Here is a 24,925-nt window from a genome sequence, read left to right as displayed (position 1 = left end):
TTTGATAGCACTTTGTTAAATGTAATAAAGAAATAAAAAAATGCCAGTAGAATATATGACAGGGTCACATGGTGCAACTTCTCAAAGACACTAAAAAACACAGTGACGGTAACATCCTCACAGACTGTCATAAGAGGTAGGTCACAATTAAACATGCGACAGAGGAAGTGCATCATGTTCCAGCATTTTTAAGAAGAAGACAGTTAACTCTTGGACAAATTTCCTTATTGTTTCTTTCCGTATTCTGTAAATTGATCTTGCTGTGTTGAGTAGTCAGATGAGTCGATCACACCACCTTAATGTGAAGACTACCCTGGTCCTGGAGTTGCTGGGGCAACAAAAGCTGCATGACACCTACTGTATAGCTTCGAGCAGAAGTTCTCCAATCTGAAAGAAAAGTTATGTGAATGTTATATGATCATCTTAAATTATTATAAGGAAAGTGTTGTTATTTAAAATGCTAAAGAGGAAAGTTCAAAACAGAAAGGACTGAAAATAAAGAGAAAAATCACAAACCTGAACATGAGGAGGGGCACTGAGGACGTACGTGACAGCACTGGCAATGTCTTTTGCTTGCAGAGCCTGTTAGAGAAGTGAAAAGTGCGTCATTTGATTTTATCTGAATGATCATGTCAACCCTCCACAAACTGTAGGATTAATAATTTTACCTTATATGAGGCATATATGCCAGCCACCAGAGGTGTGGACTCGAGTCACATGACTTGGACTCGAGTCATTAATTTTATGACTTTAGACTTGACTTGAAAAAAGGTTGTAAGACTTGTGACTTGACTTGGACTTTTACACCAGTGACTTGGGACTTGAACCTGTTTACTTGAAAAGACTTGATATTTTACCCAAATCTAAAATTTAACATACATATTATATAAAAAGTGTGGACCATTAATTCACTTTATTCATTCATTCATTCTTACCACACTCCGTATGTATGTGAGCGTGAGCTGTAGCACAGCCAATCAAATTAACCAGATTTTAAAAAAAAACGAAAACAAAAACAAAAACGCTCGAGCCAAAAATGCTCCCAAGAGTAATTTCTTTCGGCTACATAAACTACGAAGTAGTCAACAAAAAAACGAAATGCAACATGCAAAACATGCAAGAAGAGAATTACAGACGGAGATTGAACAACTTCCAACTTTGTCCGACATTTGAAGTTGCATAAAGAACGGTAGGTGCTGCCTTTTTTTGCTACGATGAGATAGCGACTTAGCTAACTTCATCTTATTAGCAAATGTTCTCCGGTGTTCCAGATCTACTGGCGTTGGTCGAACAGATGTGTGGCAGTCTTGCGTTTCAGGAGCTGCTACCGACAAACCAGCAAAAAAACGCCAAACGTGTCACCTGTGACACTTGTGAGGTTATCTCAAACACACTCCGTCAGTCTTGATGCTGTTGAACAACAAAATGTTTAAAAATGTGGCGAGTTTACCTGGTGATATCCTCACGCGCGACGCGATCGCGAAAATAGCAAACAGTTAACACCACGCCGATGTTGTTCACGGGACAGCAAGAGTAAACGATCGGGAGACTCTTGTCGTCGTTATCGTTCCCCTCGCACGTTTTATTTCTCCGGTTTCAGCGTTTTTGCTCCACAACTACAGCGAGCAGTTTACTTTGTGCACTAACATGGACTCGAGTCAACCAGCGCCACCTCTGGCCAAGTGCCACAGCCCACAGCCAGATCAACCTGTGACACACATCTGCAGCACGTTTGATTTCGTGTCATGCACATTTGTACCTTTCAATTGTGTCTGTTTGTGCATCATGCAAATAAACCTTTGAAATTAATGAAATGATATCATATATTCCTTATTGGCCTTCATTTGTACAAAATTCCAAATTATATACACAAAGTCATAGAAATCACCACTCCAATTGGTCATCATGATTTTAATATTCTCTTTTCCCATAACAATGAAATACACCTTGGACAAATATGACACATCAATATTTCATTAGTGTTGTCACATCACATCCTGTAAGCATCGTCTGCCTGTGTCTTTTCCCTGGAAATTAATATTTCCAGCCAATATAGGCAATCCATCAACATGGCTGGAGAGTTGGTAGTTATATACAGTCTGTATAAGTGTGGTTAATCTAATGATCATTTGTAAGGAGACGGCAGTTACTGTGAATTCACAGCAGTTACACAGTGATTAGTAATAAACAGCCAGTGAGAGTGAGTGGATTTAAGAAAGTCAGTGACTCAGGTGTGTCGCTTGGTTTGTCATCTGTTTGTGAGACTGGAGGAGACGTAGAAATCTTTTGTTTTAAATCTTAGTTAGGAAGATTCCTGTTTGAAAACAAGCACTTTTTGTGAGAAATGCAAGAAGTACATCTGCAGAAAGCACACAGTTACATTCTGTCCATCATGTGGACAAAACTGAAAATGTTGAGCATTGAAAAACTGAGAATGTTGGGCAAGTTCAAAAGAAATGTGTTTGTAAGAACGAAAAACCAAATTGTTCCTAAAATAGTTATGGAAAGTCTAACTGTTGTATGTCTGTGTTCTACATGTTTATCTGATGGGAAATAAAGTTGCTATTGTTTTATTGCAGTTTTTTGACAATTCTGAGTGGATTTACACAGTACGGATCTAAATGACCCGCAACAAAATCAATGCCAATTGTTTGTTCTTCAACATAATGCAAGGGTTCATTTCCAAAACTTGCTTATGATCTTCAATTTGTAGCAGATCCACTATCACACAGCAGCTAGAGCAGTTTCAAATGGAGGTCAGTCCACTGCGGCCACCTGTGGCCAAGTACCATAGCCCACTACTAGATTAACTTGTGACACATCTGCACCTGCTGCTATGATGACAGTGAGTAGAGGCTGAGTGGCTGCACTTACCCCTGGTACATCCGAATCTACCCACAAACATGTTGACAGATGCAATCCCAGCAATGTGGATTGTCAACACTAAAAACAATCAGTAAGCAAAGACAACAGGGATCACTTTTTTCTGTTTATTTAGCACCCACAACATTTGTAGTCGCCTTCTGCACAGGGGAAGTCCACACACACCGTGTGGTACCACTTTCCACAGAAGGTGCATTCAGTCTGCAAGACTGAATGAGATTGTCAGAGTCATTGTCTGACTGTTTATTACTGATCACCCGCTGTACATTCACAGTAACTGCCATCTCCTTACAAATGTTCATTAGATTAACCACACTTATACAGACTGTATATAACAACCAACTCTAAAATGTTCGTTTGCAGAGAAAAGACACACGCAGACTATGCTAACGACATGTGATGTTACAACACTAGTGAAATATTAGTGTCATTTCATTAATTTCAAAGGTTTATTTGCATGACGCACAAACAGACACAACTGAAAGGTACAAATGTGCAAGAAACGAAATCAAACGTGCTGCAGATGTGTGTCACAGGTTGATCTGGCTGTGGGCTGTGGCACTTGGCCAGAGGTGGCGCTGGTTGACTCGAGTCCATGTTAGTGCACAAAGTAAACTGCTCGCTGTAGTTGTGAAGCAAAAACGCTGAAACCGGAGAAATAAAACGTGCGAGGGGAACGATAACGACGACAAGAGTCTCCCGATCGTTTACTCTTGCTGTCCCGTGAACAATATCGGCGTGGTGTTAATTGTTTGCTGTTTTCGCGATCGCGTCGCGCGTGAGGATATCACCAGGTAAACTCGCCACATTTTTAAACATTTTGTTGTTCAACAGCATCAAGACTGACGGAGTGTGTTTGAGATAACCTCACAAGTGTCACAGGTGACACATTTGGCGTTTTTTTTTGCTGGTTTGTCGGTAGCAGCTCCTGAAACGCAAGACTGCCACACATCTGTTCGACCAACGCCAGTTGATCTAAACGCCAGTAGATCTGGAACACCGGGCTACGTTGATGATACTGTTTGGCTTTAACAGGTATGATATGTTTGTCATGCTATTTCAAATCCGGTCCTACAAACGCATCCAAGAATAACATGCAACTTGTTAGCTCAGAATTGTCGGTGAATGGTGAGCAGGGTCCGTTTCAGAAAGTGGGTTCTGTAGCTGTACTCAGGGAAGAGGGTTTCTCTCCGTCTCCCCCCCATCATTAATCCCATAGATTTAACCCAGTTTAGACTGACAAATATTTATTTTACCATCACATCACACTTCAAAATCACTGTTTAATTTGCAATTAGTGTATGGTCGTGTTTAACTTTTGCATGTCTGAGCCAGGGAAATTTATTTTTGGTTAGAAAATCTGGCCCACCTTAGTGTGTAATTGAGTAGTCCTGCTATATATGGCCTTTTTCTTCTGTCATTTATGTCAATACATCAAATAAAATACTTTGATCTTATGTTATTAGCTGTTGTTTATTTGCAAAGGTCAGTTATTCTTAACAGGAATGCTAAACATTGCTTATTAGAACTGTATGCAGAGTTTTGATAAATATTGTTTATATTTTTTTTTATTGTCTGAAAACTATGAGGGTTTAAGTGTTAATAGTTATTTAGGATTATTAGGATCAACTTAAAGTCAAATGCAATTCATAAATGGCTGTAATGGAATTTCTGACATGAGTCTAATATGCTTACCTCTATCAGATTTGAAGAATACCAGATGAAAAAGAGGATCACAAATGAACCTCAACAGCCTTCCATATCACAGTTTATGGACACTTGTGCTGGACAGTACAGCATGACTCATCCACAGCAGAAAGCTATCACGAATGCATTATTAAGTGACTTGATTATTGGTTGCAACCTGCCCCTTTCTATTGTGGAAAACAAGAATTTTCGGCACTTTCTGACGGTAGTTGACATAAAATACAGCCCGGTATGTCGCAGAACAATTATATCAAAAACAGAGAACCTCGCTGCTGAGAAACGTTCAATGTTAAAAACTCAGTTGAGTGAGACTGATCATGTTTCAGTCACTGTGGACATTTGGACAGACTGAAGGATGAGGGGTTTCCTTGGTATCACTGTGCAGTGGATACAGAAAGAGACAGAGAGGATGCAGCTAAAATCCAAACTGCTGGCCTTTGACCGCTTCAAAGGATTACACACTGGTGAAAGAATCTGTGAGAAATTTGAAGCTATATGTGACGAATACAACATCAAAGATAAACTAGACTATATTATTAGTGACAATGCTGCCAATATGCGGAAAGCATTCACTGTGTGCTTCCCCACTGAGCAAGGTGAGGAACATGATGATGATGGTGATCATCTTGACGACCCAGAGCTCTGGCATGACTTAACCTTGGAAGATCAAGAAACAGTAGGTGCTGCTATGGCAAAGACACAGCGCCTGCAGTGTTTTGCACACACACTTCAGCTGGTGGTGAAAGATGGTTTGTCAGAGACCAAAGTGGCATCTCCTTCACTTTCAAAGTTATCTAAGCTCAGCTCTCTACTGCACACAAGCACAACATTCAAAGATGTGTTTGAAGCTGAATTTGGTGAACAGAAATGGATCCCTGCTGCTGTAATCACAAGATGGAATTCAACACTGAGACAAGTGAAGGCAGTTATCCAATGTGAACATCTAAAACTCTGTGCTGTTCTTGAAATGGCTGGGCACAAGGAGTTATTATTCACAACACGAGAGTGGAACCTGTTGAAGGAGATGGTGGACATCTTGAAGCCTTTTGGAGAAGCAACAGATTTGACACAAGGTGAGAAAATAGTCACGATTAGTGCTGTTGTTCCATCCGTGCTGTCCCTCAATCACCACCTTGAGAAACTGAAGCCTCAAGTCCGTTTCCTGAATGGTCTGGTCAGGATTCTCCAAGCATCTTTGAACAAAAGATTTATTGGAATCTGTATCAGTGTGCAAATGGCTAGAGCAGAAGATGGGATCACTGCCCCCTTTTCAGATCCAGTGTACCTTAAAGCAGCTGCTTTGGATCCAGCATTTTCTCTGTTGTGGGTGGAACACCATGTGTTGGGCAGTTGTGACATAAAGACAGAGGTGACACAAAAAGTTAAAGGTAAAGATTGAATATAGTTTATATTTTTTCTGTATTTTTTTTGTCTAAAATTGTAATAAAGGCTCTTTTGCTGTTGTTAATTTGTTTTGCTCTACAGCTAAGTCACTACCTGGATATTGCTGATGGACAGAACGCCCTCTTGTTCTGGGCAATGAACATGCAGACTCTTCCTTCTCTGTTTCATGTGGCCACCAGAGTTTTGGCAGTACCTGCATGTAGTGCTCCTGTGGAGCGAGTTTTCAGCTATGGTGGCATCATTCTACGGCCTCATTGTGCACAAATGACTGACAGACTTTTGGCCAATTTGGTCTTTTGCAAATGCAATGCAGAATAGTTAATAGTTAACTGAAATAGTTAACTGAAATAACTTAAAGTGCACATTCTTGCACATTCTTGTTCATTGTTCATATATATATATATATATATATATATATATGAGAGAGAGAGAGGACAAGCTTGTCACACTGCACTAAATTTACTGCGATGGTTCATTGTTTTGTACATAAGGAAATATCAGCACTTTTTGTTTCAACAGGAAGTTCTGTTTTTGCATTTTTCACTGAATGTTTATTCTGTGAATTTGTAATTTAGAGGAAGACTATTCTTGCAGCAAAGTTTAATTGAGCTGTACAAGGTGCAATTTCAGAATTAGTTTGTGCATATTTTGTAAGTTACTTGTTTCATCAGGTGATGAGATAAATACAGATTTAAAAAAAGAACACATGGTCTATTATTTACATTTAACATATAACTGCAACATTGTTTTAAAAAAAAAAGACTTGAAAGGACTTGAAATTCAAAGTTTCGGACTTGGGACTTGACTTGAAAGTTGTCTGTCTTTACTTACGACTTGACTCTGACTTACTTGACTTTACTTGAGACTTGACTTGTGACTTGAGGATAAAGACTTGAGACTTACTTGAGACTTGGTCCCAAATCTGCCAGCCACTTCATCAGGATTGTTGGCCCGTAATATAAATTCTGTCGCCACTAAACCAGGAGAAATGCTCTGCAAAAAGAGATAATGATAAAGGAACTGTAGTAAATACTGTGCATGTGTCTCACAGCAGCTTATACTTGTTTTAACTGCACTTTTCCAGTTGGTTACAGTGTGTTTTAAAGCCTTACTGTGGCTCGGATATGACTCTTTTCAGCGCGCAGCTCCTGTCTCAGCCCCTCAGTCAGAGCAGTTACAGCGAACTTGGTGCCGGTGTAGAAATGTAGATCAGCAAAATCAAAGACATGATGTCCACCCAAGCTGCAACAGGAGTTTTATAAGCCATGAACGAACAAATTCATTTTAAACTATTACTAGTACTTTTTTCAGATTAACTAGCAATTAAAGTAATCATTGCCCTAGTAAAGTCCTTAAACAAAGATCTCTTATTTCCCTTCTTAAATCTTGTAATACTGATGTGATTACAAAATAATTCTGATCTACAAACATTTTCCACAATAGAAAAAATCAAATCAATAAATAATGATTACTGCATTTCATTTAGTGGCTCGAGGTTTAAGTGAACGAAGCACGGTCTGTTGCAGTAGGAAACATGTTTTTGGTGTCACTGGACCAAAAGCCCATAAATGATCTTTATCCATATTGTAATTCTTATAGTAACAAGTGGTACTATATTCCGCACCTCCTCTAAGCTTGTTTTTGGGTTTCAGAAAATCTAGTCTATGTTAGGAGAATTTGGCTTCTTGCAGGTCTACATCAGTTCAGAGCAGGGGAGATTTATCAGACAAGAAACACAAAGAGGAACAACATCAGTAGAGAAAATACAGAAAGACATACCCTGGCAAGACAGATTTAATCGGTCTAAATCTGTCTTGCCCAGGAAAGACAGAGTTAAACATCGTTGTGTGTTGCATTATTTGGCTTGAATTCAACAGATAATCATCTCTATGCATAAGAACCATGAGTATTGTTAATAGTACCATCTTTGCTTTTCCTGTTAGCCAAATGTGTGCTTTGAAAAAGGTCTGTTGAGTCATGTTGCTACAGGATGGTCTTAATCAGACTAAATGATGATTAGAATCATATTATGACATTTATGTGACATTTAAATCGACAGATTTCAAAGTTCTGTCACTTTCTATTAGCAAGTAAAACTGCACCTGTTTATGTTTATGATGTGCCCATCGTCCACGTTTCTCTCTTTCATTGACTGATAAGCTTCACGTGTACAGATGCTCAGTGCAAGAACGTTCACCTGTAAGAAACCAAGCAGAGAAATAAACAACAAAGAAAATCAAAATTCTCCAGGGGAGTTGTTTGCCTACTTTCGTGGAACTTTTCAACTTTCTGAGTTTTGTCCTATTGCACTTATTTTAACAAACTATGTTGTTTTGCAGGATTTTAGGACAACAACTTTGTAATTCAGATGAGAGTCATGACTTTGGTTGTATCAGACTTTCTTTTTTTGTGATGGATTATACTCAGCAGAATGGGATTTAATGGATGACTTGTTTGGAAATGGTTATACTGGTTCATTTACATTAAAATAAACTTTCTTTCTCTCTGTCTAATATAAGCCTAATACAGCTGAAAATTTTCTGCATGATAGTAAGTTTAGTTCTGTCCAAATTTCTGTTTTTGATATGGACTAAATTGAAAGTTTCATGTGTCATATTCTAAAAACTATGAACAAATCGACTTAAAACTGATCATTTAATTGCTCTTCTGGGAAACCACTCCTGTGAACGCTTCTTTCAAACAGAACTGCAGATAATTTTTTCTAAAATAACTCTGAGCTCTTACATCCATGATGTTCTTCCAGCCACTGGTTTTGCCACTTAGCAGTGGCTCTGGATGAGATAAGCCAGCGTTGTTGATGCACACATCCACACCTTTGTGCTGCTCTTTGATCGCTGCGAACATGGCCAGAATCTCCTCTTCTTTGGTCAAGTCACACTTGAAAGGAACCAAAACACCAGGGTGGCCGACACTCTGACACTCTGCTGCCAGTTTCTGAAACCAAGAAGGGAATGATGACAGAGGTTTAGCTTCAAAATAACTCTGCCCTGTAATTACTGTAAATTTGTGGATTTCAGTTTTCATAACACAGCTGATCAGTAACTTTGTACAACACTGGAAGTCAGATTTTTGTCTCCAAAATTGGCATTGGTGGGGACGGATGATTCAACCACCGAACCCTGCCCTGTTTCTTTTTTTTCCTTTTCGTCTTTGCTTCTTGATTAGAAAAAGGAGAAATATACTTGCCTACATATGCTATTCTACATGCTTTTAAACCATTTAAAATTACAATTCATAGTTTTATATGTGAATTATATAATGTTAAGTTACTATCAAACAAATGACTAAGTATTTTATACTTTAGTTTACTTCAACCATATTCCATATAAATCAGATATCATACAAAAATAAAAATAGCTTAAAATACAGTCATGACCAGAGATGGGCAGTAACGCGTTACTTGTAATGCGTTACTGTAATCCGATTACTTTTTTCAAGTAACGAGTAAAGTAAGGGATTACTATTGCAAAAACGGTAATTAGATTACATTTACTTTCCCGTAGGAACGCTGCGTTAATGCGTTACTAATACCGTGATTTTTTTTGCGAGAATGTCTCATGACAGTGACGTGAGTGCGATGTTCTTGACAACAGCTGTCTGCAGATCAACAGTGGATAATATATGGAGAGAGTATGAGCGTTCAGCGTTTAAAGCGTGGAAGTACTGACCTTACTTTGAGTTTGATTCCATAAAAAGTGACAAAAACATTAGTGTCCGTTGTGCGTGGGAAGAAAACTTTTTACAGCGAAAAAAAACCTCTAAACTTCCAAGCGACGTAATGGGAAATTCACAGAAAAACTCGCGGATTCTTCCACTGACCGCCGCAGCACACCTGCACCAGGGTAAACCTCCGCCTACTCCTACTCCTGCTTTACAGGTGAAAATAGAGCAAAAGGACCGCTAGTCTTTGATTTTATTTATTTTCTGCTGTGTTTTACTTGCATCTATTTGAAAGAGTGAGTGTAAACACACACAAAAAAAATTATGTGCTGGAATGTGCAGAAAATAGGTTTAAATATTAAACAAATTTCTTCCAGTCAGAGAATGTTGCATATAATTAAATTTTTGCTTGATGCATAAAGTTAAAAGATTAAAACTAATAAAACAAGTTTTAAAAAGAGACTTTTCCATTTGATTACATTTTGAATGGTGGATTATGTAGAAAAAGTAGAATTGGGCTGAAAGATCTATCGCTTTATCACCTATTCAGGTTGTAAATCGTGTTTTTAAAAAGTAACTAGTAATTAATTACTTTTGAAAATAAGTAATCAGTAAAGTAACCAGATTACTTTTTGGGGGGAGTAATCAGTAATTAGTTACTGATTACTTTTTTCAAGTAACTTGACCAACACTGGTCATGACAATAAAAGAATATGACTTTAAGGACTTAACATCATTACTTCAGTTACACCAACATCTCTTATACATTAGCACTAAGGGAACACTGAATGACCTGGTGGTTTTTGTCCATAAAACTACTCATCTAAGATTACCACAAAGTAACAGATCTCTTAGCAAAATTATGCAACATTTTAGGCACACTATTGCCCCGATCAAATCAGTGAGCTGGTATGTTTTACTCTAAACATGAACTACTGTTACAGCAACAGACATGGACTACTGGTGTCCCACACAACAACTCAATGTCCACTATGTGAAGGGGCCAAACACATGCCTTCTCCTCTCATTAACTGAGATGAACTGCTGGCATATTTGTTTTACATCTATACTGTCCAGTCTCTCTCGGTGGACATGGCAACATGTTATTCATGGTTACATACAATTTTAGACTGATGTGGGCCAAAGCCTAAAACGATGTGCCGGGAGTTTGCTGTTCTCCCAGGTTCAGATATTTGAAGTTTGCACAGCTACATTCTCGCCTGAAAAATTTTAAAAGTTTATTTTGCAACCCAGAAAGAGTAATAAGAGGGGCACTGAAATTCAGGATTGTCCGAGAAAAAACGGGAGGGTTGGCATGTATTGCCTTGCATAGCCTGTAACCAGTAGTGGTTTTAGATACGGGCAACACGGGCGGTTGCCCGGGGTGGCATCATGGTGGGGGGCGGCATCACGGGCATCAGAAAAGAAAAAAAAAAAAAAAAATGCTCGTACTCATGCTGCCCCGACGTCATGCCAGCACATATTGGGAATGGCATAGGCACCAATCGGTTTTCTATCGCCCATTTGCTGGGAGTAAGGGCGCCCTTCGTTTGCGAGGTGCGCCTGCTGCTTGCGGCGCAGAGAGGAGAGGGCGGGGCGGCGGGGGATTCTCTGACTGGCTGGTGCGGCATCTAATAACCAACTCGCAAAATAAAACAAAATAAAAACAAACCAACAAACACGAAAACACCAGACAACATGATACAGACTTATAATTTGCACCGATGTTTTTTCGAAATTCTGTACACGAGAAGTGAGCGCGAGAGCCCTCGGTGCGCCTGCTCGCTGCTGAAGTCAAAGTAAACTTTATTGTCATCTCCGCTACATACAGTCCAGTATATAGAGAGACGAGACGACGAGGCTCCAGTTACAAAAGTGCAAGTAAACAAACAATAAATATAAGAAGAGTAAGAAAATAAATATACACTTTAGGACTCGTGGTAAAGGGATCAATAACAATTTAAAATTTATAATTTACAGTTTGATGATTTCAAGTCTCACACACAAGCCGGCTGCTTCCAAATAGAGCACATTTCATTCATAATGATGTAAATCCAAGCCCATTATGTATTCATGATTTGAATCCTGGTTTGTGTGAAATCTCAGAAATGCACCCTAGACAAAGTGAATCTGTGAACTAAGGTGTAGGTCTATTACGTTATGTTGTGGTGATCCTCGGGTTGAGGGATTTGTGTTCATACTGGAGTGCAAAATTAAAACCAATGGAAGATGGAGAAGAAAAGCTCAAAGCCATCAGGTCCTCAGTTTAGAAAAAAGAGAAAAGAAGAGGAAGAGAAACAAGCAAAAGATACAGGTAAGCAGATGTGTCATTGAATAATGGCAGGTCATCCTGAAACAATCAGAATCAGAATACTTTATTAATCCCTAAGGAAATAATGTGGGTTACAGTTGCTCCAAGAAGAAATGGTAAAAATAGCAACAGTAACGGACTAAACTCCAAACAATACATTATGTTACAGATTTTAATATTAATTAGTCATTGTGGGGGGGGCGCCAGAGCGAGTGTTCGCCCAGGGCGCCAAACAGCCTTGGACCGCCACTGCCTGTAACGTTATTATGATGGACAGATTTTATGAGTGAACTTGACTTTAAGTGACTTACAGGTTTCTTTGAAAAATACTTTCTTATATCCAGGTTCTTTTTGCTGCCATCCTCCTCTCCTCCTTGCAGGTCCTCCGCAGGATTGCCGCTGCTAAAACTAAACAGAGCTCACTGAAAGGAACAGCCAATCACATTGGTCATATTTGTCACATGACGTAGGACTCCAGTAGAGAACGTAATTTAACTCTTTCTGCACCACTGGGTGAATGAGATGTTGACAGATCGCTTTTTTTTTTTATTTCTATCGGTTTTGTTTTTCTTTACTCGAAGAGATCAAATTATTGGTGGGGACAATTCAATAATCGCTGGATATTGGTGGGGACATGTCCCTTCTGTCCATGCCATATACGCCCTTGGTCTAGACTCTAGAGTCATCAGCTCATATGTGTCCAGCCTTCTGTTTCTGTGTTGGACTAAATTAAAAATCTATTAACAGTGAACTTTTACACAGAATCTGATTTATAGCATTACAATAGATTATTGTAAAGCTGGTTTTTCAGGTTTATTTAGTGTTAGTCAGATAAACTGTTCAACTTTTGCCCAGCCGCTCCCTCTGTTCTTTTTTGCTAGGTAACAGTGAACATATATATAAATATAAATATAGACTAAAAAATATAAAATGCAACAGCCGAGATCGAAATACACTAAGTGATAAATGCAGCCCTGGTCTATCAAAATGTTCTTTTCTTTTTTAATCAGGTTCGTACAGCTGTTGTTGGGCTAGAACATCTTAGTTGCAATGTAGAAATTAAGTTACCTTTTAGCTATTAGCTTGTTATTATCAAATTGCTTTAACCATGAGCCATTTATTTTTCCCTGAGTCTCTTCCTCTCTCTACCTTATTCGTTAACTACACCTTCCTCTGTTTCTTCCTCACTCTCTTGTTGGGACTGCTGGTCCTCTTGTGCTCTCCATGGCTAATGCTAGCAACTGTGCCTCTATTCTGAGAGGCACATAAATAATTTTTGCAAATGTTGCATTTTAAGGAGACAATTATTTTGAACAAACAAAATTCATTTCAGTGTTTGCTATTATACATATACACACACAATAACTGCCATTCTCGCTCAGTTGTTGGCATTTGCTCTTGCTCAGATCTCTGCTCTGTGTGCTCTCAGTATATCGCTTCTGCTTTCAACATCTCTGCTCCCTGCACACTCAACTTTTTCTGTACATGGTTATAAATATGCCACAAAACCAACTAATTACAGACTTGAATTCAAAATGAGTGGCTGTTTTGGTCTCCAATCAGCTCGCTAGCCACTGCATTCAGGAAACACAAATGTAGCTAAATCCAGTGAAGTGGTTTGGTTTAAACTAGATTAAAACCAACATAAAAAATATATATTTTACAATCAAATAATTAAAAATACTAACCGAAAATGTTCTTAACTACACTATTATTTTGTGTCTATGTGGATAATAGCAAACACTGAAATACATGAATTCTGTACATGAATTTTGTACATGAAAATAATTCTCTACTCAAAATGTGACATTTGTTCTTGCAAAAATTATTTACGTGCGTTTAGAATAGAGACACAGAAATAAAGCCATGAGCTACAGCAGGCTCTTGTGAATGCCAGGGCTTTATATCAGCTGTTTCTGGTACTACTGCACTGCTAACATGTCGGTTAATTTGACACACTTTGCTGTATCTATTTCTTGTTTATTTTTCTCTCTTAGCTTTTTTTCCTCTTTTCTTTCTTCGTTTGTATCCCGCTTTATTAACACTAACTCTGTTCTAGGGTGCGTAGGTGCACACGGAAAGTAGGAAGGGCCAGAGGCGTTAAGAGATTTGATTGAAAATTAAAATTGAACTAATGCAAACAAGAAGAAAAAAATCAGCCCCCTACAAATGCTTCGGCCCACAGGGAAAATACCCGGTATACCAGATTACCAGTCTGGTATTGTGCCAAAAAGTGATAGCCTGCCAAAAACTGATTTCCAATGTTTCCGTGTGTTTTTTTACGTGTAATATCGTAACGTATGTTGCTAAATAGACTTTGGTGAACAGGTATTACAAAGGGGTTATATATAAAATTAAAAAATTACCTGTTTCTCAAGTATCTTTGTAACTGGTTACATTATAACCAATCAGCTCCCTTTTGCCACTTAAAATATGTTTACAGAACTATTTTTGCTTTTGTTGCAATTTCAGCTGTCCTCTTGGCCAGATTACTCTTTACACCCTTTTATGTCCCTCGTTATCCAAAATGGTCCCCATCCAAAAGGTGATATAGCAATATCATATATGATTTTTTTTCTTTCTTTTTTTTCACATCAGATCTTTTAAACAACTTCAGACCTATCCACAGATATAAAGTTTTTCATAATTTTTTAAATATTTTTTAGGTTTTTATGGCTTTATTGTCATAAAAACCCCTGTTTTTTGGGGGGTAAAAAACCATAATATGCAATATTTTCAAAAAATTAGTTGCAAATGGAAATATTTGGCATGAGGTTATTAGAGCCTTGAATAGGTAAAGAATTCATAACAGAATTGATTTGGATGCATTATTATTTTTGGAGCAATAAGAGTTTTTACAATTTACACCCTTTTATGTCCCTCGGTACCCAAAATGGTCCCCATCCAAAAGATGATATAGCAATATCATATATGATGTTTTTTTTTTTTTTTTTCACATCAGATCTTTTAAACAACTTCAGACCTATCCACAGATATAAAGTTTTTCATAATTTTTTTTAAATATTTTTTAGGTTTTTATGGCTTTATTGTCATAAAAACCCCTGTTTTTTGGGGGGTAAAAAAACCATAATATATAATATTTTCAAAAAATTAGTTGCAAATGGAAATATTTGGCATGAGGTTATTAGAGCCTTGAATGTGTAAATAATTCATAACAGGATTGATTTGGATGCATTATTATTTTTGGAGCAATAAGAGTTTTTGCAATATACATCCATTGGTATCCCTCGGGACCCAAAGGGGTCCCCATCCAAAAGGTGATATAGCAATATCATATATGAATTAAATTTTCATTTTTTTCCACATCAGATCTTTTAAACAACTTCAGACCTAACCACAGATATAAAGTTTTTCATAATTTTTTTAATATTTTTTAGGTTTTTATGGCTTTATTGTCATAAAGACCCCTGTTTATTTTTTTGGGGGGGGGGAACCCATAATATCCAATATTTTCAAAAAATTAGTTGCAAATGGAAATATTTGGCATGAGGTTATTGCAGCCTTGAATAGGTAAATAATTCATAACAACATTGATTTGGATGCATTATTATTTTTGGAACAATAACACTTTATTGCAAAAAAACAAACTGAACTGACCTGAACAAACTCAACAACAAACTAAACAAAGATGTAATTTACATTATCATACATAGCATGAACCACAAGATGGTTAGATTTTGCAGACAGGACATATCTTATATATCTTTGCAGCAGTTACGATAATAATGTGCTGTTTGCACGATGAGCACTGCTTCCGCTTTTTGGAACGCTGCTCTTTCTCAGCAAAAGCCTCCCCTAAATTGACCATGCGCTTTGTCTTGTCCGTGCGCGCGTCTGTGCATTTCGTGGCATCTGTGCAGAAATCACTAGTAAGACAAGGCTGCAAACTATTCTCACAGACTTCAAAGATGCACCTAAATTTTTAAAAAAAAAGATCATCCTCTATCTTATTATACAGAGGATGATCTTTTTCTGTCTCTCCCTCCTGTTCTGTTCCTGTGCCACTGGGAAACTGAACTGACCTGAGCAAACTCAACAACAAACTGAACAAAGATGTAATTTACATTTTATAGCACGAACCTCTAGATGGTTGGATTTTGCAGACAGGGCATATCCTACCTTTTGCAGCAGTTACGATAATAATGCGCTGTTTGCACGATGAGCACAGCTTCCAAGCCTGCCCTAAATTGACCGTGCGCTTCGTGTTGTGCATACGCGCGTCTGTGCATTTCGTGGCGTCTGTGCAGAAATGACTCGTAAGACAAGGCTGCAAACTATTCTCACAGACTTCAAATGTGCACTTGAATCCAAGAAGATAGAAAAGGATCTCTCTCTGTCTCTCCCCCAGCTCTGCTGACTTGCCACTGAGAGAGTAACAACTGCCCCTCCCCCCTCTGCTCTGCAAACACGTGGCTGCTTTTGCACCCCTCCCCTTGCTTGCTCAGAGCCAACACGAGGCTCGTGTGCAAAGTGAAGAAAAATAATATTGACAGAGGTTCAGAGAAAGGAAAAAAAAAAAACGGAGCAGGCTGCCGTTGTTCACTTCAAGAAGGCGGCTCTATAGGCCGTTTTGTTTACGACCGACACACACACACAGTATAAATATATTCTCAATCACATTCACACCACTCTCTTATATCAGTTCCACTACATCAAGACTATTTTATGGTGGTCAGCTGTTTTATTGTCATGTATTTTGCATAGTAAGATATACATGTCCTGCATTCAAAACCACTGAAAATGTCTATGGTGGTGCTGTACCTAATATTTTGCTCATTTGATCCAAAACCTATTTTTCCTTTATTTTGAAGGCTGAGGCTTAGATCCATTAGGTATTCACGAGAAAGGCATTATCACATGTCAGGATTACAGTATATCAAAAATATGTGATTATAATGGGAGTCAATGGGACCCAAAATGGTACGAGGGATATCAACGGTAGTTAGGGCTGCACGATTAATCGTTGGAAAATCGCGATCTCGATTCATACTTATGTGCGATCTCATTTCCAAATGACAACGATTTAAAAAAAAAAAAAAAAAAAAAAAAAAAAAAAGAAGACGACGATTGTACTGCATTTTGATCCGGGACGTAATCTGCATGAAAACAAGCGCTCACTCTTCCTGCTCAACAAATGACAAGGGCGGAGCCTTATACCACGTGATACAGAAGCTGTGCCGTGTGATGCTAAAATTAGCAGGGAAAAAACAACGGAGAACACGTCAGGGGTGGCGAGAAAGTGACAGGAGAAAATCCGTCCGGTCAACCACCCAAACATCAATAACGGGAACCTTATACAGCGCTTCCCTATACACATCGAACTCCCGCAGGCACAAAGAAATTACGGAGGCTATCACTTATCACCTGACCAAAGATGGCTCCCATCAACACTGTGCAAAACGAGGGATTTAGGAAAATGATCAACACCCTAGATAAACGCTACACAGTGCTGTCCCGCAACTATTTTTCTATTGTTGCACTACCTGCTTGTAGGAGCCATATGAGTTGTTCCTTTTTGACTAAGTGGGTTGGTTTAAATGGACTCACTGTATTGGTGCACGGGTGTGGGGCGTGTCTCATGGGTGTGGTAGATGATAAATGTGGTTGCACTCACCTGTTCACAGCACCTGATGTTGATGAGCAGAAAGGTGGGGTGAGCATGAGGCAAAACTTTCTGTTGACCGCAGCTTGAATGATTTGATGTATTTTAACTGTAACTTGATGGTTTTGTATATTTGTGCACTAATTGATACCATAGACCAAGTTGTAATTTGATTTAGTAGTTAGTGCAGTTATTATTGAGTTGCAGTTATTTGTTTGTGCAGTCTGTGCATTTGTTAATCCCATGTCCTCGATTTGTATAGTGGACAGTTGCATGTGGAATAAAAGGAGCAAATGATACAGAAGTGTATTTTATGCGTTTATTGTTGCGCGTCATCTGTGTCCTCATGTTTAGCCTGCCGCGGCCATTGGTTGGTTGAGCTGCAACAAATTGTCAACAGAAAGTGCTCTTTTTAGGTTTTATTGGATTATTTATAAAGAGCCGAGTTTTATTGATGATAGTTTTGTAGTTTGCTGTTGCCTTTTACCACCTGCTTTTAGATTAAGCCTTTGGCTACACGAGCACATTTTGTTCAGGAGTTTTGTTCCCCTGTTAGGTTTTAACAGTACAGCTGCACAAGGCGTTGTACTGATTTTCTTTCTAGTTTTTGTGCATCAGGCGGCTGAAGCCATTGGCTTGGGAGTACCGCCGCAGTTTGTGTTTAAGACAGTTTGTCTTCCTCACAGCTGACGGTATGGAGGTACATAAATACCCACCGCTAGTATGTACGGAAGACTAGGTTAAGTTAGTTAGCTTTAATAGGCAGATAGTGGGGGATATTGCTCCTGTTAATTTTGTGTGTCCAATGTTTTATGAAGTGAATGTCATCAAGTGGAGGCGTTGGAATGAAGCGGTGTGGCATAGGTGTAGTTCAGTGTTTGGATTTTGTAATGTTTTGAAGAAAAATGCAGACACACCAATTAATACAATGTGGTGATGTGGATGGAAAGAAAAGACAGCCAAAACCGACTGCTAAGGCTTTGGAGAATCAGATTGAAAGACTGCAAACAGAACGGCACACTAAGATTAATAAAATTAAAAAGGTCATAAAGATTATTAAAGAATTAAAGCAATCTGAGGATAATGTTTCCACTGTTCAGGCTCAGTTAGAGAATTTGTCTGTGTTGCTTAATGAGGCAACTCATCTGCATGAAACCTTGCTTCCTTTGCTTCTTCAAGAAGAGCAAGAGAAACAAACTGCTTGGTTTATAAGTGTGCGAGCACATAATACTGAGTTTATGGAAGAGATAAAGAAATGGCTTCATGATGCAAAGGGAAACCCTCAGAGCAAAAATCAGGTGTCTGAGCTTGATTTGCCACATTTAAATCCACCTGGTGTTGATTCCTCTGATGTATTACCTGCTGGAAATGGTTCTGGTGCTTCTAGGCACACCGGGAATGTTGGTAAAGGTGCTGCGATAGATGATGTTAATCCAAGTGATAGCGTCTCTAATGTTGGAAACAAAAGTTGTAGGAAAAGTAAATCATCACTCAGTGGCTCAATGGTTTCATCTGCCTTGTCAGCACGCATAACGGCAGAGGCTGACATGGCTGCCCTTCTTGTTCGACAGAGGTTGTTGAAAGAAAAGCATGCTCTGGAAGAACAAGAAATATAGCTTAAGAAAAGGAAGGAGCTGCTTGACTTAGAAACTGAAATAGCAGCCTCAGCAGCAAAGGTGAATGTTTTAAAGGCTTCTGAAATGTCCCGAGTCTCAAGTGCTGTTAATGTTAAATCAGATGGAATGAATTCGTATTTAGAACGAGAGCAGGGGCGGTTAGGTGTTTTAAATCCTAATGCTCCGACGTTCAAACCTGTGTTACCAGAGCAACCATATCAGGGTGTTGATGCAAGTGATCATCAAGCGCAGGTATTGGATGTAAGGCCCAAGGTTAAAAATACTTTTCAGCCCAAGGTCGTTTCGTTGGAAAAGTCAGAGACGAAGTTACATAAAGTATTTCCAGGTGCAGTTTCAACTACTCAGATGATGTCGCAGTCTCACGCACAATCAAAACCTCTTACACATACAGTGCAAGGTGGTGAGGGTCATGATCATCTAGTCACAGTTTTGAAGAAACAAAATGAAATTACAACTTTATTGGCTGAGCAGCAGTCTCTGTTTTTGTTACCAAGGCGTGACATTCAGTTATTTGATGGTGATCCTTTGCAATATCAAACATTTATGAGAGCTTTTGAGCACATGGTGGAGAGTCAAACTCACAGTGCTAAGGATTGTTTATTTTCTCGAGCAATATACTAGAGGCCATCCAAGAGAAATGGTCAGAAGCTGTCAGTATATGCCTGCTGAGTATGGATATGCTAAAGCTAAATCTTTGCTCCACGAGAACTTTGGCAATTCGCTGAAAATTGCTGCTGCCTACATTGAAAGGGTCAGTAAATGGCCACCTATAAAATCTGATGATGTGAAGGCTTTGCAGGAATATGGGTTTTTATTAAGGCAATGTTGTAATGCAATGGGAGACGTTGAGTCCTTGCATGAGTTGGATGTCTCTGCTAATATGCAAGCAGTTATAAAAAAGTTGCCTTATAAGCTCAGGGATAAGTGGAGGAATGTTGTCTGCGATCTGCAGGAGAGGTTTCAACATAAAGTGGTTTTTTGCGATGTTGTTGAGTTTGTCGAAAGGCAAGTGAAGATCGTAAGTGACCCATTGTTTGGAGACATACAGGATCCTCCAACAGCCATCAGAAAAGAGGCGAGGAATGTTAAGTCTTAGTTTTACCCTAAGGCTAAGCGGAGTAGTTTTGCTACTACGGTGGCCAAGGTGGAAGGGAAGATTGAGCCAGCATTGAGGCGAGAGAGTGGTTCAGTTGTGACCAAGGTTTGCTTGTGTTGTGGAGCAGGACATATGTTGGATTTGTGTCCTTCATTTGAAAGAAAGTTGCACTGTGAAAGATTATCTTTTTTGAAAGAGAATGGTGTGTGTGTTTTAGTTGTCTGCGCATTGGGCACAGAAGCAAGGACTGCAGGAAACGTCTCTTGTGTAAAGTCTGTAAACAGAAACACCCCACACTCTTACATATCCACTCCAAGCAGAGGGAAAGTGTTGCAGTGAAAACTATAGGAGGGAGAGAACCACCAGATGAAGGTCCTTCATGTGCTGTGCAAAGCAGTGGTGTTACTGGGGCCGGTGAGCAAAATAGTGCTCTATCCGTAATACCAGTTAGAGTAAAATCCAAGAAAGGTAATCAGTCACTGATAACCTATGCTTTTCTAGATCCTGGGAGTTCAGCTTCATTTTGTACTGAAGGGCTCATGAATAGGTTGAATCTTTCAGGAAGGAAAACTGGCATTCTTTTGCGGACAATGGGTCAGGAGAAAATGGTCAGTAGTTATGTTGTTTCAGATTTGGAAGTAGCTGGTTTGGATTTCGATCACTACTGTGCCTTGCCTGACTTATTTACTCAGAAAAGCATGCCTGTTCATCAATGTAATATTCCCCGACAGGAAGATCTCGATAGATGGCCACATTTGCGCCATATTAAGATACTGGAGATAAATTCCGGGGTAGACCTGTTGATCGGGACCAATGTGCCCAAGGCTTTAGAGCCATGGGAGGTTGTTAGAAGTCAGTATGGAGGTCCCTATGCAGTAAAAACTATGCCGGGTTGGACGGTGAGTGGTCCTCTCAGAGAGGATCGTAAGACTGACATTTTTGATGTGAGTGTCAATAGGATTTCCGTGTCAAGATTGGATGAGCTGTGGGAACGTCAAATGAAGGCTGATTTTCCAGAATGTATTCAGGATGAGCAGTTTGCTTTGTCTAGAGAAGATCAGCAGTTTATGAAGTCAGTGATGGACTCTGTTAAGTTGGTTGATGGTCATTACACCATTGGTTTACCTTTTAGGTGCAATCAGGTAAAAATGCCAAATAATAGGAAGGCTGTAGAACAGCGAGCTATGAGCCTTAAACGGAAGTTTGTCAAGGATGATTCCTGGTTGTCAGGGCCAAAGTTTCTTGCTGAACCAGAAATTAATTGGCCAGTGAACCTTGATTTTGGAAAGATCTCCATAAATGATCCAGAAATTAAAATGACCGTTTTAGTTAATGCTGTTGATGCAAATGAATACAAGGATGGTGCGATGAGTTCATTACTTATTTTTCTTCGTGGACTCGTCTGAAAAGGATGGTTGCATGGATTATTCGATTCAAAGGTTTGTTGCAGGAACTTGGTAAAAAGAGGAAACAGCTGAAAGAGAGCTTTGCGTCTAGTGTGACTAAAGAAAATCTTGAGGAAAAGCTTAACAGAGTTGCAAACTGTCAAGGACCATGCTGCTAAAGGATTTCTCTCAGTAAAAGAACTTAACAAGGCAGAGAATGCAATTCTTTGCTTTTGTCAAAGGAGGAGATATTCAGATGAGATCAGTAGGTTGCAGAGGGGTGAAAGGGTGAAGAAGAGTAGTGAGCTCTATAGGCTTGATCCTAAGCTTGAGAATGGTGTGTTGAGAGTGGGAGGTAGGCTTAGTAGAGCAGCTATACCTGAAGATGCAAGGCATCCCGCAATTATAGCCAGGGATCTGCATATTTCTGACCTGGTGCTTCAACATGTACATCAGAAAATAGGGCATGGTGGACGTAACCACATGTTGTCCGAATTGCGGCAAAGGTATTGGGTTCCAGGTGCAAGCATTGCCATAAGGAGGATTTTGGCTAAATGCATTGTGTGTCGCAGACTTCATGCAGCATCAGGATATCAGATGATGGCAGACCTTCCACAAGATCGCATCTCACCAGATGAACCTCCATTTTCTCGGGTTGGAGTAGATTGTTTCGGACCTTTTCAAGTTAAGCGTGGAAGGTGTGAAGTAAAGCGATATGGAATTATCTTTACATGCCTGGCAGTGAGAGCTGTGCATTTAGAGGTGTTGTCATCTTTGAGCACAGACTCTTTTATTAATGCGCTCCGTCGATTTATATCAAGGCGGGGTCAGGTATTAGAGATACAATCGGATAATGGTACAAACTTTGTGGGTGGTGAACGTGAGTTGAAAGTGGCAGTGGAAGGATGGAATCAGGCACAGATTCATGAGATGCTGCTGCAAAAGGGCATAAAGTGGATTTTTAATCCCCCTGCTGGTTCCCATCATGGCGGTGTTTGGGAATGTCTCATAAGGTCTGTCAGGAAGGTGTTAAATTCCATTTTGAAAGTGCAGAATTTGGACGAAGAAGGCCTTTGTACAGTTCTTTGTGAGGCAGAGGCTATTGTGAACAGTAGACCAATAACCAAAGCCTCTACTGATCCTAATGATTTGGAGGCCTTGACTCCTAACCATCTGTTGCTGCTTAAGACCAAGCCATTGATACCACCAGGAGTGTTTCAGAAGGGGGACGTGTATGGACGACGTCGATGGAGGCAAGTACAGTACATGTCTGACCTGTTCTGGAAGCGCTGGGTTAAGGAGTACCTGCCCCAGCTTCAAGAGCATCAGAAGTGGCAGAGAATCGGACGGAACTTCATTCCTGGGGATGTGGTTATCGTTGTCGATTATTCTGCGCCTCGTAACTCTTGGGTGACTGGAAGGATTGTGGAAGCAATTTCTGACAGTAAAGGACTTGTACGTCAGGTTCGTGTTAAAACAAAGACTGGTTGTTTGGACAGGCCGATCACTAAAGTGTGTCTTCTACAGGAAGCAGAAGAGTCATGAAGATTGACTTTTTCAAATGTCTATTTGTATTAATGTGTATTTCATTATTTTGAATTAAAATTGTATCTTTGAATGTTTGATAAAGGATAGATCATGTTTCTCAATATGTCTCCTACATGGTAAGTATGATGTAATTATTGCTCTAAAATAATTAGGGGCCGGTATGTAGGAGCCATATGAGTTGTTCCTTTTTGACTAAGTGGGTTGGTTTAAATGGACTCACTGTATTGGTGCACGGGTGTGGGGCGTGTCTCATGGGTGTGGTAGATGATAAATGTGGTTGCACTCACCTGTTCACAGCACCTGATGTTGATGAGCAGAAAGGTGGGGTGAGCATGAGGCAAAACTTTCTGTTGACCGCAGCTTGAATGATTTGATGTATTTTAACTGTAACTTGATGGTTTTGTATATTTGTGCACTAATTGATACCATAGACCAAGTTGTAATTTGATTTAGTAGTTAGTGCAGTTATTATTGAGTTGCAGTTATTTGTTTGTGCAGTCTGTGCATTTGTTAATCCCATGTCCTCGATTTGTATAGTGGACAGTTGCATGTGGAATAAAAGGAGCAAATGATACAGAAGTGTATTTTATGCGTTTATTGTTGCGCGTCATCTGTGTCCTCATGTTTAGCCTGCCGCGGCCATTGGTTGGTTGAGCTGCAACACTGCTCTATACGCGCAGTGTCGAGCAACGGTGGAGACGGAATTTCAAGCAGTACAACATTTTGTGGCAACCACAAAACGTGAGACATTTGTTGTTTTTATGTTTATTTATTGTTTTTATGTTCAGTTTCAACTGTTATGAAGTTGATGTGCAGTTAATAAGTGCAATAAATATTTATATTGGAAAAGAAAATCGTGAGAGAATCATGATCTCAATTCTAAGCCAAAAAATCGTGATTCTCATTTTATGCAAAATCGTGCAGCCCTAATGGTAGTACATATGTGAATCTCCTTTACTATACACCACACCATAGAGGGGATCATTGAATTTTAAAAATAATCCTAAAATGCACATCCTGGCCAAGTTTCATGCAACTAGTCTTTAAAATGACTGATATATTGAGAATCAAAAATCCAAAGTTACCCAAAAGGGTAACTTTTTTGACGAGGAACGCCCAAGGGTTAAAAGAGGCATTTTTAAAGTCAACAGAATTTTTAAGTGCATAAATAAAGGATACATAAAAGTCACTGCCAAAAACTAACTGCGGCTACCTTGTTACAGGAATGTTGTTTGTTGCTCAAGATGACTTGATATCATTAATGAGGGATATATTTGAAATATGTTTCACATATTATAGACCAATAAGTTATTTATAGCAGTTTAAATACAAGCAATCAGTTTTTGCCAAATACCGCAGTTTTTGGCAGACAACCACTTTTTGGCACCGGCCCTGGATATAGGTCAAGATACTCTATGCTGAAACTGAGTTTTCACTTCAAAACAAACCTGGATTTTTGCGACGTCCCTGGCGCAGCCCACTACTTTCATACCGAGCCGGACCAACTCTACAGCTATAGCCGCCCCAATCCCGACCGAGGCTCCGGTCACCAGAGCCACTCTGCCACGCCAGCGCTCCATCACAGTGGTAACCTGCTACAAGCACGAAAGAAGCACAAATACGAAGAGAGAGCGACAGATCTTTCACTGT

General features: G+C 39.4%; 3 protein-coding genes and 2 long non-coding RNA genes across 6 annotated transcripts in view; 3 read left to right on the top strand and 2 right to left on the bottom strand.

Annotated features, from left to right (window-relative positions):
* The window catches only part of LOC120719929 (dehydrogenase/reductase SDR family member 11-like), a 40,337-nt gene that overhangs the window by 5,774 nt on the left and 9,638 nt on the right, over window positions 1-24,925 (top strand). The gene's annotated exons all lie outside the window — the stretch shown is intronic.
* Window positions 209-24,925, bottom strand: LOC120719412 (dehydrogenase/reductase SDR family member 11-like). 2 transcript variants are annotated; one of them, XM_040008553.1, is made up of 8 exons: window positions 24,724-24,925; window positions 8,740-8,949; window positions 8,097-8,191; window positions 7,107-7,236; window positions 6,928-6,987; window positions 669-695; window positions 517-582; window positions 209-387 (listed from the first exon to the last, which is right to left on the bottom strand). In XM_040008553.1, exons 1-8 carry the CDS (start codon window positions 24,853-24,855, stop codon window positions 355-357), a joined length of 753 nt encoding a protein of 250 aa, XP_039864487.1. In that variant the 5' UTR covers window positions 24,856-24,925; the 3' UTR covers window positions 209-354. The 2 variants fall into 2 exon arrangements, with proteins under 2 accessions (XP_039864487.1, XP_039864486.1); XM_040008552.1 differs by lacking the exon at window positions 669-695 and having other exon boundaries at window positions 6,898-6,987.
* Window positions 3,781-6,082, bottom strand: LOC120719418. The gene is made up of 2 exons (XR_005692682.1): window positions 5,876-6,082; window positions 3,781-5,783 (listed from the first exon to the last, which is right to left on the bottom strand). It is a non-coding gene; the product is annotated as an uncharacterized LOC120719418 (long non-coding RNA).
* On the top strand, window positions 4,920-6,697 carry LOC120719406 (zinc finger BED domain-containing protein 4-like). Its single transcript, XM_040008542.1, has 2 exons — window positions 4,920-5,978; window positions 6,076-6,697. The coding sequence occupies exons 1-2, from the start codon at window positions 4,946-4,948 to the stop codon at window positions 6,099-6,101; spliced, it is 1,059 nt and encodes a 352-aa protein (XP_039864476.1). The 5' UTR covers window positions 4,920-4,945; the 3' UTR covers window positions 6,102-6,697.
* Window positions 15,486-24,730, top strand: LOC120719420. The gene is made up of 3 exons (XR_005692684.1): window positions 15,486-16,948; window positions 17,656-17,660; window positions 24,212-24,730. It is a non-coding gene; the product is annotated as an uncharacterized LOC120719420 (long non-coding RNA).

This window comes from Simochromis diagramma, unplaced genomic scaffold (genome assembly GCF_900408965.1).
Source record: "Simochromis diagramma unplaced genomic scaffold, fSimDia1.1 OVJJ01000344.1, whole genome shotgun sequence".
NCBI lineage: Eukaryota > Metazoa > Chordata > Actinopteri > Cichliformes > Cichlidae > Simochromis > Simochromis diagramma.
This window is presented reverse-complemented; position numbering and strand designations above follow the sequence as displayed.

Excerpts from the sequence above, each read along its gene's own strand:
- LOC120719406 (XM_040008542.1), top strand. The coding sequence starts at position 4,946 with ATGAGGGGTTTCCTTGGTATCACTGTGCAGTGGATACAGAAAGAGACA. Across the intron at positions 5,979-6,075 it reads GGTGACACAAAAAGTTAAAG|CTAAGTCACTACCTGGATAT; the intron begins GTAAAGATTGAA and ends TTTGCTCTACAG.
- LOC120719412 (XM_040008552.1), bottom strand. The coding sequence starts at position 24,855 with ATGGAGCGCTGGCGTGGCAGAGTGGCTCTGGTGACCGGAGCCTCGGTC. Across the intron at positions 8,192-8,739 it reads GCTGGAAGAACATCATGGAT|GTGAACGTTCTTGCACTGAG; the intron begins GTAAGAGCTCAG and ends GGTTTCTTACAG. Across the intron at positions 7,237-8,096 it reads CACATCATAAACATAAACAG|CTTGGGTGGACATCATGTCT; the intron begins GTGCAGTTTTAC and ends CTCCTGTTGCAG.